Source organism: Epinephelus moara, unplaced genomic scaffold, assembly GCF_006386435.1.
Source record: "Epinephelus moara isolate mb unplaced genomic scaffold, YSFRI_EMoa_1.0 scaffold570, whole genome shotgun sequence".
Classification (NCBI taxonomy): domain Eukaryota; kingdom Metazoa; phylum Chordata; class Actinopteri; order Perciformes; family Serranidae; genus Epinephelus; species Epinephelus moara.
Genome location: NW_026082510.1, coordinates 25,866 through 37,476, shown reverse-complemented (window position 1 = coordinate 37,476; position 11,611 = coordinate 25,866). Strand labels below are relative to the sequence as shown.

General features: G+C 40.5%; 1 protein-coding gene and 1 long non-coding RNA gene across 4 annotated transcripts in view; one reads left to right on the top strand and one right to left on the bottom strand.

Moving 5' to 3' along the window:
* Nucleotides 1-233: 233 nt before the first annotated feature.
* Nucleotides 234-11,611, bottom strand: part of LOC126387501 (NLR family CARD domain-containing protein 3-like) — a 19,373-nt gene continuing 7,995 nt past the window's right edge. The window contains exons 7-9 of one of the 2 annotated variants that reach the window (XM_050040004.1): nt 6,389-6,565; nt 1,550-1,723; nt 234-340 (exon numbers count right to left, since the gene is read on the bottom strand). In XM_050040004.1, the coding sequence (XP_049895961.1) occupies nt 331-340; nt 1,550-1,723; nt 6,389-6,565 (361 nt within the window). In that variant the 3' untranslated portion in view covers nt 234-330. The remainder of the gene's footprint in view (nt 341-1,549; nt 1,724-6,388; nt 6,566-11,611) is intronic. The other variant, XM_050040005.1, reaches the window with a different exon arrangement.
* Nucleotides 1,532-11,611, top strand: part of LOC126387502 (uncharacterized) — a 30,023-nt gene continuing 19,943 nt past the window's right edge. Inside the window, exons 1-2 of one of the 2 annotated variants that reach the window (XR_007569689.1) lie at nt 1,532-1,673; nt 6,516-6,625. This is a non-coding gene — a long non-coding RNA (uncharacterized LOC126387502). Of the gene's footprint in view, nt 1,674-6,381; nt 6,460-6,515; nt 6,626-11,611 lie in introns of those variants that run through there. The other variant, XR_007569688.1, reaches the window with a different exon arrangement.

The window sequence follows — 11,611 nt, the reverse complement described above, 5'->3', positions numbered from 1 at the left end:
AATATGGAACAGTATTCTGATGATTTAATACTAAAATGTGGGTGCACCGTCATGAAACCAAAAAATATAAAGTTCTTCCTTTTGGATTGGAACGTCAATTAATGTTTAAGGAGCATCAAATTATCTCCATCTAGTGGGGACTAAAAGTAACTACAACCAATCACCTCACTATTATACAGTATATACACACACACCCACACACACACACACAGATTTACACACACACACACACACACACACACACACACACACACACACACACACACACACACAGAACTGATGCTGCTGCTTCAACGTCTCTGGATCATCAGGACACAGCTGATCCTCTGATCACTTCCATCTGATGAGAGAAGAAGACAAGAGAAGTTATAAACCAGCTGTCAGTCAGTGATGCAGCACATCCAGTATAAAGACCAGTAGGGACTTCCTGTTCAGAGCAGAGTGGAGCGGCTGTGTAGCGTAGTCGGCTTCCTTCCAGCTCTCATGTTAACGTGTTGGAGTGAACACACTGAGCTGGAAGCTCACAGACCTGCAGAGGCTTTGGGCATCAAGTCTGTTTACTCTGCAGATTTCACTCAAGTACACAGTGTAAATAAACTGCTGAGAGTCCTGAACGCATCATGGCTGCTCAAACAGAGGGATTCAGCAACACATCAACTGTGATTACTGGACTTCAGCAGAGGTTCTGCTCTGTATAAAGAACACATGGTTACTAAATGTAATGATGGTTCTATAAAGTAAGAGCCAGTGATTTGTAGGCTTCAGTCAGACTGATCTCAGAGCTGTGACAAAGATGAAGACAACAAACACTTTAAAGAGGACATATTATGCTCATTAACAGTTTCATATTTGGATTCTGGGTTTCTACTACAACCTGTTTACATGCTTTAATGTTCAAACTACAATTACCGCCTCTCATAGTTGTATGCCTTATAAAGAAATCTTAGCTTCAGTAGAAAAAGCCGTTGAACACAGGGTATTCACAACAGTCTGAAGTCTGAGGTTTTTGTTCACAGGGATTACTTTTACATACATTTACCTCATTATCTGAAACTTTGGCCACATTTAATACCAACATCCTTCATTGTAACACTATAGGCTATATAAAACACACACACACACACACACACACACACACACACACACACACACACACACACACAGAAACAGGAAAGCATAACAGGTCCCCTGTTATCAAGGTCAGATTTGATGGTGTGACAGTTTGATGAAGGAGGACAGCTGTCTCTATACATGTTGTGATGCTGTCAGCTGTAATCCAGCTTCACTTCCTGTAGACATGAACACAACAACAGTCGTCTTCACATCAACTTAAACACATGATCTCAACAAGCTTCTTTCTGATCTGATTGGCTGACTGTTCTCTCTGTCTGTCTCTCTGTCCTCTCCTGAAGACTGTCACCATTCCCCTCTTTGAGCCACTGAGAAGGTCTGAGGTTTACAGGAAGTACTGGATCTTTGCTCTGATACTAACTGTGTTTAATATAATACTGCTGAAACCAGCATGGACCCACTCCAACCCTCTACTGACCTCAGAGTCTCCAGTTTACAGTGTGGACTCTCCTTCAGATCACACAGCAGCTTCACATCTGAATCCTGCAGGTTGTTGTTACTCAGGTCCAGCTCTCTCAGATGGGAGGGGTTGGACTTCAGAGGTGAGGCCAGAGAAACACAGCTGATCTCTGACAAACTGCAGCCCCTCAGTCTGAATAAAGAATAAATGATGTAGATAAAAATCATTAATAAAACAATCAGACGTGTTCAGGTGTTAAATGTGCAGCTCAACATTACTATGTCCTGATCAATGAGCTTTGCCCTAAACTGAGTAGAGTGACTTTGTCATTGTGTTATTGTGCTGATCCCAACAGGATGCAGGTTAAAGACTGGAAAATACAAAAAGTGAAAAACAGCTCTCATAAATATCATTGACAATGTGCTGCTACTTCAATAAAGATGCAGTGACTTCACCTCTTAAACTCTGCCAGCTCCACCAGTGGCTCCATCATCACTAACTCATGTTGTGCAGCCAAACATAAATCACTTATTTAAAGAATCATGAGGGTAAATTTAAGTTGAAATCAAGTCTTTAAAGCAGGGCTGTTCAATTACACATTCAGCTGGGCCGAATTTTAAACCAGAAAATGTTGATGGGCCAGACATTTTCAGCAGCAGGCAACCTATTGGAAACTTTTTTGTTTTAGCCATTGGCAGTGGCATCACCAAGCATGTTTTGACTCTAGCCCCGAACGTATTTCCAGTGATTCACACCTATTAGGTTCAGGCGCCCAGACAGGACAGGCAAACCAGGCAATTGCTTGGGGCCCCCAAACTCGAAAATGGTTTCCGACGGCCACTCATATTAAACACATTTGCAATGACAACCATCTTAAACCTCCCAGTGCAACGGCACCTCCACAGCTCCGCAGCTCTGAAACCCCCTTAGTAGCGGCCCCACCCCTTCTTGGTTCTAACGTTAGCTTGAATCTGACGGGCGCGAGGCAGCAGGCTACTCTGTATTACAAGTGTATTTTTTGTTGTTCTTTGGCCTCTACCTCTCTGATGGTTTGGTTTAGCGTGCTTTGGCGGATATGTGTGGAAACAGCGGAGTCTCAGCTTTAATTTGAGATGAACGGCATGTGTTTTGCACAGCGTTAATGTGGCGTCGAGGTAGAGCCCAAAATATGCCCAATAGGTCGGGATATCGGTGCTGTATGATGTTTGATTTGTTGTTGTTTATTTAGTTGTTGTTTGAGCTGTGTTTGGGGCATGTAAAAAGGGTTTATACAACCTTGTAGCCCAGGTTCTGCTGTTTAATTTGATGTGCAGCATCACTATATTCCTCGTGATTACTGCGTTGATTCACTCTGTGTTTGCAAAGTCGTTCTCAAAGTCCCCCAATTGGGGGAACAATTTGAGCAGCCCAATAGAAGACGAGTGCTCATTCCTTGACAAAATTCTTTGTCAAAATACGTTCAATTTCAATTTCAATTTTATTCATAAAGCCCAATATCACAAATCACAATTTGCCTCACAGGGCTTTACAGCATAAGACATCCCTCTGTCCTTATGACCCTCACAGCGGATAAGGAAAAACTCCCCAAAAAACCCTTTAACGGGGGAAAAAAACGGTAGAAACCTCAGGAAGAGCAACTGAGGTGGGATCCCTCTTCCAGGATGGACAGACGTGCAGTAGATGTCGTACAGAACAGATCAACATGATAAAGTAACAGTAATCCGTATGACACAATGGGACAGAAAGAGACAGAAAGACAGAGACAGAGAGAGATGCAGGACAGACGGTAATGACAGTAGCTTACAAGAACATTAATGAAAGTAATAATATTATAATTATGATTCTGGCTACTGTGGTACAATATGTTGAAAGCATGTATTAATATCTGATAGTATACATATGTGACAATAATCATATGTGTATAATAACAGTAGAAGTATGACTAATGATAACAGCAGCAGCAGGAGGCATCTGGCAGGACCACGGCAGCAACACAACCACACACGTCACACTATGCAGGCACCGCTGCGAATGTTAAAGTCACGTGTTTAAAAGGGAATTATTCAAAATTTTCCCGGGGGATAAACCCCCGGACCACCAGGTAAAAAACTGTTACCACTTCAGGGTAAAGCCCCGGATGTTTTCAACTCCGAGCAACGCCCCTGGCTAGTAGTCACATATCTGACAGAGGAACATCACATAATGCAGAAACAGAATAAAGAAGAGCTGTCAATGCACAGAAGCATAACAAGTGACATTAACAGTAACTAATAACACACTCTATCTCTCTACCACACACACACACACACACACACACACACACACACACACACACACACACACACACACACACACACACACACACACACACTTCCTGACGTTTACCTTTAAGGTCAAGTGTTTATGAAAATACACAGGATATAGTTTTATACAGTCTATGGCAGCAACAGTCATGTTTACAACAACAAAGTCACTATATAAACTCAATAATATCTCACTGGAAACAAACCTAACATGTCAATAAAATAAATATTACTCCTGACATCACAACACTGAGTTACGTTATATAAGCATGAAGAACAGACATCAGTATCAGTCATTCATCCTGCTCTCTGTCCCACCTCTACTGAGGACACTCACTGTCCACAGGTAGGCTGTCTCAGGTACATTTTAAGATAAGTGACAAACTTAGTTAAACACACTACATACAGACAGCTTTCATTTTAGTTTGCTTTAACTATTTGCTATTGGTCCCACTAGTGTGATGTGCTTGTATAAAATGTGATTGTAAACCATAACGGCGGTGAATGAGGGACAGAGCAGATTGAAATATGTCTTTCTACATGCTGAACACGTGTATTGATAAAGCACTGGCTTTTTACTGCTCAAGGTTTTATTGAGTCTGCAGCATGATGATACATGAAACCAAAACTTTACAAAGTAACAATGAAAGAGACAATAACAACGGAGCTTATTAGTACTACAGTCTTGATTCATTTTGCTCCGGGCTGTTTAATACCTGAGTCTCCACACCAATCCCTACCCAGCCACTCTGAGGTTGCTTCTGGTCCTGATATAGCCTGCAGGCCGCCAACTGAATAGGCCTGCTTTAAAGGTTAGGAGTGAATTTTCAACTCAGTTTTTATACTTAAAGTTATACTATGCAGGATTGTTGCTTACAGTTTGTAAACACACTTGCCAGTGAAAGTGAAAGTAAAAGCCAACCCCAGATTCATTCTTGTTTGGCATTTCTTCTCACTATATTTGTGTTTGCAGGTGTTGTATCTCTTTGATTCCTGCTGCTTACAGTCTGGCATCTGGTCCCCACCTTTTTATCAAGCCCTGACCTCACCTGAGCGCTGTATCTCTTGTGTATTCCCCTTAAAGCTGGTGAGGTAAATGCAGCTCTGCTGTCTCAATTACTTTGCTAATTCATCAACATTAAAATGTCATTTTTGCCTTTTTGTGTGGGCATTGTTGGACAATATATAGAAATTGAGACAGTCTAGTACATGCACTGCCAAGGGGAAAATATAATGTATTGTTCTTAGTGTATTATTCACAGTCAGATTATAAAACTTAAGCTGTACTTTTTCAGTATTTAAGAGCATTTGATTGTGCTTATCTGAGGCAACATCTATAGGTTAATGTGTTCAACATTTTTCTATAGAACATAAATGAAATTTAAATATTCTGACAGTAATGTTCCTGCATATTTAAAATATTAAATATCAAACAACATGATGTAGCAAAATGTTCCTCAATACATGGAAGTGAACTTTGACATTTCAAGTACATTTACTATATGTTAACAGTTAGTAGGGCTACAGAATAATATGTTCACTCAAGCCTACATGAAATAAACTTAATGCTCACTCAGATTATGTGTTCTGTTAGTGTATAATTTTCAACATCTTCTCCTTTCACAACACTTGGAATGTTTTGGATGAATTAAAGCCTCTTTCTTTTAAGCCTCTTTCTTTTAGAAGCATTCAGAAGAGACCATCACAGCCTTTTACTAACCTTTACTAAACCTAGTTTAGGGAGGGACCATTGTGTACTTGGGAATGATACACATATAGTACATTACATTACACAGTGCACTTTTTCACCTTTTTCTTTTTACTTATCAGTCAAAACACTATTTTTCCATTACCTATATTACTGTTTATTGTAATGCAGCTTTTTTTCACCTCTTCTTTTGGGAATTGCCCAAAACTTCAACCTAATGTCTCTCTTCACATCTCCTGCCAGGTTGAGTCACCATCCCCACAGAAGGACTATGGCAGGGAGGGAGAGGAGAGCAGCCTGGTCGTACTAGTCCAGGTAAAGGCATATTCATACATAGCATTTTTTTAATTCATCTACAGTAATGAATTAAACATTCATTAAAAAGTGCTTAACACCATAATAGTGTACTACTATTAAATTCTACCATTTTAACATTTCACTGATAGTGTTGTTTAAGTGCTTTACTAACATAAACAATCTCTTATCTAGACTGAAGATGATCATGCATCCACCGCCAGCATACCCGCCCCGATCCCTGGAGAGTGGACCAGTCAGTCTTTTTTGCCCCAGTCCGCCCCTGCTCATAAGTGATGATTGAGAGGGATTATTTCTGTCTGAGTCTATACACTGTTTTTAAGGAAGATCCTGCAGAGTTTATCTTGAAGGTTTTAGCTCCACATTGCTCTGCCACAGTCAATGGATTAAACCACTGAACAAGACAAATAGACTTCATTGTGGATCAGTATAATATCAGCCTGATGTCTGCAGTTTAGTGTCAACACAACTTTCACATCATAATAATCTCAGCACAGGAGTAAAGGTGGAGTAAGGAGTAAGGTGTCTGACCTCAGAGTCTCCAGTTTACAGTGTGGACTCTCCAGAAAATCACACAGCTGCTTCACTCCTGAATCCTGCAGGTTGTCGTTGTCATTCAGGTCCAGCTCTCTCAGATGGGAGGGGTTGGACTTCAGAGCTGAGGCCAGTGAAACACAGCTGATCTCTGACAAACTGCAGCTCCTCAGTCTGAATAAAGAATAAATGATGTAGATAAAAATCATTAATAATACAATCAGATGTGTTCAGGTGTTAAATGTGTAGCTGAACATTACTATGTCCTGATCAATGAGCTTTGCCCTAAACTGAGTAGAGTGACTTTGTCATTGTGTTATTGTGCTGATCCCAACAGGATGCTCTCCAGCACACACTTTGTTTATGTTTTCTTTTGAGACCACTGTATAATCCACTACAAGATGTGCAAATAAACAAAAAAATAAATGCAGGTTAAAGACCGGAAAATACAAAAAGTGAAAAACAGCTCTCATAAATATCATTGACAACGTGCTGCTACTTCAATAAAGATGTAGTGACTTCACCTCTTAAACTCTGCCAGCTCCACCAGTGGCTCCATCATCACTAACTCATATTGTGCTGCCAAACACAAATCGCTTATTTAAAGAATCATGAGGGTAAATTTAAGTTGAAATCAAGTGTTTAAAGCAGGGCCGTTAATATACTTTGATGCAGTAGAGATGTTTGATTATCAGGAATGGTGTCGTGTGAAATGTCCTGAACACAAGTATTTCAGATATTGTCAGGAATTATAGAGCAACTTTTCTTCTTTTTCTTTGTTTTTGATGGCACTTCCAGTTGTTTTGATTTTCAAGGTAGAAATGTGGGACTTTTACTCTGGAATATCTCAAAATACTGATACAGTAAAAACACTTGACTTCTGTGTCTGTATGTTGTCAGACATGTCCTCAACATCAGGCATAATCTTTTTCATTTTCATTTGCAGCAACCCAAAAATCAAAGAATAAAGACATTTCCCTCACAAGTTAGTGGTATTTACTTTTTAATTTATAAGGGACACTGGTAATTAATTTGACTCTTTTTCTGAATATAATTCAATTAATTGTATTTCTATAATGTTATGTATTTTATAACACCTTAATCTGAAAATCAAAAGTCATCATTCTGCTAACTTTGCTAAGTCTGTCACTAGCTCCCCCCATCAGCTAGATCTGTTCTATTTGAAGGCATTATTCAATGTAACACATATTAATGTCAGTACATGGATGCACTACAGTTGTAGCATTAGCTGATGTCACCATGGAGATTAGAGTGACTGCCAGCTTGACTGTAGTTCACTCTGCTACATTACTAACTGTACTGACTAGCTGTAGCTGGGTAGCTACCTCGCTAACACTGCAAACACATATGATAAACATGAGTAACATTACAGCTGTCAGCGGCAGGATTATATTTGACTTTTAATAAAACTTAACCAGTGTTTAACTTTTCAGCAATGTACCTCATAGTTTGCAACTATTACTGTGAGCACACCGCCTGACTCTGCTCCACCTTTTTAACTGTGATGCCTACCTTGGTGCCGGTGCTGAGAGTCTAGAAACAATGGCAGCGCCCTCATTTCCCATCATGCCTGTCTAGTGCTCATCTAGTGTTTATTTAGAAGTATTGTGTTTTCTGTTAGGCCTATATGCTCCAGAATGCAAATGTGACTGTGTATTAATACAAAGTCACAGTGTTTATAATGTGTCTGTTCAGAACATGGTGGCTTATGTTGCTAATTGTCCTTTTTGTGCTGGTTTAGAGTTTCAACCAATAGAGAGGTGGCTGTTACATTTCTTGAGACCAGCTGTACTTTCTAACATAATCTGAACAAATGGAATGTTGGGACTTATAAAGAGCAACTATTGCATTAAGTATCAAATAAAACCCTGTAAGAATATTATGATGGGATATAAACAGCTGTTGACATTAGCTGACAAGAATATTGAAGGTATGATTGTCTCTTTCATTCAGCCAGCCAGAGAACCAGATGAGCTCCTCTGGAGTGTGGGTTTCGGCCCACGGGCAGTACGTTGGACACCCCTGGTTTACAGGTTAGGAGTGAATAATCCAGTCATTTTTCTGCTGAAATTAAAGTTATGTTATGCAGGATTGTTGGTTACCGTTTTTAAACACGTTCAACAGCTCAGGTGAAGGTAAAAGCCAACCTCAGATTCATTCTTGTTTGGCATTTCTTCTTGCTAAATTTGCATTTCTTTCAGTGTTGTATCTCTTTGATTCCTGCTGCTTACAGTCTGGCATCTGGTCCCCACCTTTTTATAAAGCCCTGACCTCACCTGAGCGCTGTGGGGGTACACGCCCGGAAACTTCCCAAACACAGAAAATAAGAAGAAAGAAAGAAAACACAGGAAGAGGGCAGAGTCTCTGCAGATAAATACACCAGCACACACTGAGAGTGGCTCATAAGTGATGATTGAGAGGGATTATTTCTGTATGAGTCTATACACTGTTTTTAAGGAAGATCCTGCAGAGTTTATCTTTAAAGGGGCAATAAGTGAAATTCATCATTTCTAAATTGAAGGAATTAAAGAATTGCTATGTGAAGAACTAGAGGTGTCATTTCATCTGGAGTATAGCATGACCTCACACACCCTCTCTCGGTGTTGATTTTCAGCCCCTTGTTTACAAACCGGTCCAGCTGCGCGTTCATGTACGTTCATGTGAAACCCCCGTGAGCCCGCCAGGCTAACGGGCTCTTGGAGAAGAGTAGGAACATTAGCGTGGCAGCCGACTAGTGCTAACGGTAACGTTCCTACTCTTCTCCGTGAGCCGGAGCCGTGAGATGCGAGCCCACCAGGCTCACGGAGAAGAGTAGGGACATTAGCGTGGCAGCCGACTAGTGCTAACGCTAACAGGAAAGCAGCGAAATAGCTAAACACAGCAGAGACCAAGAGTGAGTGAAAGACATCGCTAACTGCTAAACTAAGCCAAACTAAGTTGGCTGTTTAGGTTTTATTTCCTCGCCCCTGTGGCGAGTGAATCTGCCTGCAGTGAAACCGGGGCTAACCGGTGCTTCCTCCTCATGCTCCACTTCACTCAGCTGCCAACACAGCCAGTTAGCCTCCGCTAGCCTCCCAGCTAGCCCCGGCTCTCTGTTTGGATCCAACCGGAGCACTGAGCCCTGGATTGTTATTCAGGTTAAAGTGGGAAGAAGCAGCAGGTTTATTGGGCAGCTGAGTGAAGCTGAGTGAAGTGGAGCCTGCTGAAGAAACACTCAAAAGGGGCTCAGTTGCTTCTCAAACCTACCACACTGCGCTGGCAACTCTTCTCCACAATCAGGCTTTCCTCCACCACCAGGACTCTCACATTTCTGGTGTTCAGTATAGACTTCTCTTTTGTTTTTTTTGTTTTTTTTGTTTCTTTCTTTGTTATACATTTATTTGTTTATTTTTGGTAATCTGTATGGAGATATGGAGAGAGCAGAGGTAGAGGGAGGTGTGGCTCATGACGCACTTTGTTTTGGTCTACAGGCAGTGCACAACAGCAAACCTAGCGGTGAAACGATTTCGCTTATTGCCCCTTTAAGGTTTTAGCTCCACATTGCTCTGCCACAGTCAGTGGATTAAACCACTGAACAAGACAAATAGACTTCATTGTGGATCAGTATAATATCAGCCTGATGTCTGCAGTTTAGTGTCAACTAGGGATGTTAGTTTTGGCTAAAGATTTACTTGTTCAACTGCTATTCAACAATGAAGAGCATGTTTGACACAATTTGTGCCTTTATTGAATTCTTTTATGAAACATTAGGCTCAGAACAAAACAATAACATTTAGATTCAGCAATAGGCTATATGAAACATTACTTATTTTTATGAAACATTACCTCATAACAAAACACTTAAATTTAGCATTTCGAATCGGGAATTCATGGCACTTTGCAGCATTTGATAGAGAATTGTCCAATTTCTTATGGACAATGAACTGATTTTAAGTTTAAATGAAGCAGGTTAGGCTATTACTGCAACACAAGCGCAGTGTGTCTGTATGCAATTAGCCCACATACATAACCGGTCAAAAACATTCTCGGCGGCTAACCGACTAATGGTTAACCGTTAACATCCCTAAAAGGGACTGCTTCACAGACAGTATGGACAGAAGGAATGATTACAGACATCAACTACAAAGTGCACTCAGTAGAGTGCAGACCTCTGCCAGGCGACTGCATTACAGCTGTGACTCTAGACAACAACACATGCTGCTCAGCTGTGACCGCTGGAGTTGTCCCTCCTGACTTCCTTACAGTCAAGATGGCAGCTAAGATAACAAAACGTCTGAGATGCTTGCTGTCTACACAGGGCTTTAAACAGATGACATTAACATAGGACATATCAAAGTGCTTGACTTATATATGACATTTACTAAAGTGCTGGACGTAATCTTCAGAGCCTGTTATAATAAAATGTATGCCTCTGTGCACCAGTCAAGTTTCTCATTACATCCATGTCTGTAAAAACATGGCTGCTTCACATCCATTGTCCCCCCGACAGCACAGAAGATCTATACAATCAACATCATTTCAAGGTGGACACCCAAGATCAGTGTCACCAACTCAGTCTCTGACCAAATGTCTCCCCTTCTGTTCCTGAGATATGACGTTTAATAATGACCAGAGAAGTGTTTTAAGCAGAACATAATGATGTCACAGTGAAGTTGACCTTTGACCTTTTGGATATAAAATGTCATCATTCATTATTTTATCCTGTTAGACATTCGTGTGAAGTTTTGTCATATTTAGTGAATGAATTCTTGAGTTAAGGCCAAAAACACATTTTGTGATGTCACAGTGAAGTTGACCTTTGACCTTTTGGATATAAAATGTCATCATTCATTATTTTATCCTGTTAGACATTAGTGTGAAGATTTGTCATCATTAGCATATGAATTCTTGAGTTATGGCAAAAAAACATATATTTGTGAGGTCACAGTGACCTTGACCTTTAATCTTTGACCACCAAAATCTAATAATTTGATCTTTGAGTCCAGGTGGAAGTTTGTGCCAAATTGGAAGAAATTCCCTTGAGGCATTCTTGAGATACCACTTTCACTAAAATGGGACGGACAGACGGACGGACAACCTGAAAACATAATGTCTCCAGTCACGGCTATCTCCGGCACAGAGGCATAAAACATAGAATGTAAAGTTTCAGCTTTAGAATAAATAACACACACTGACCATTATATGACGCTTGTCTTGAGT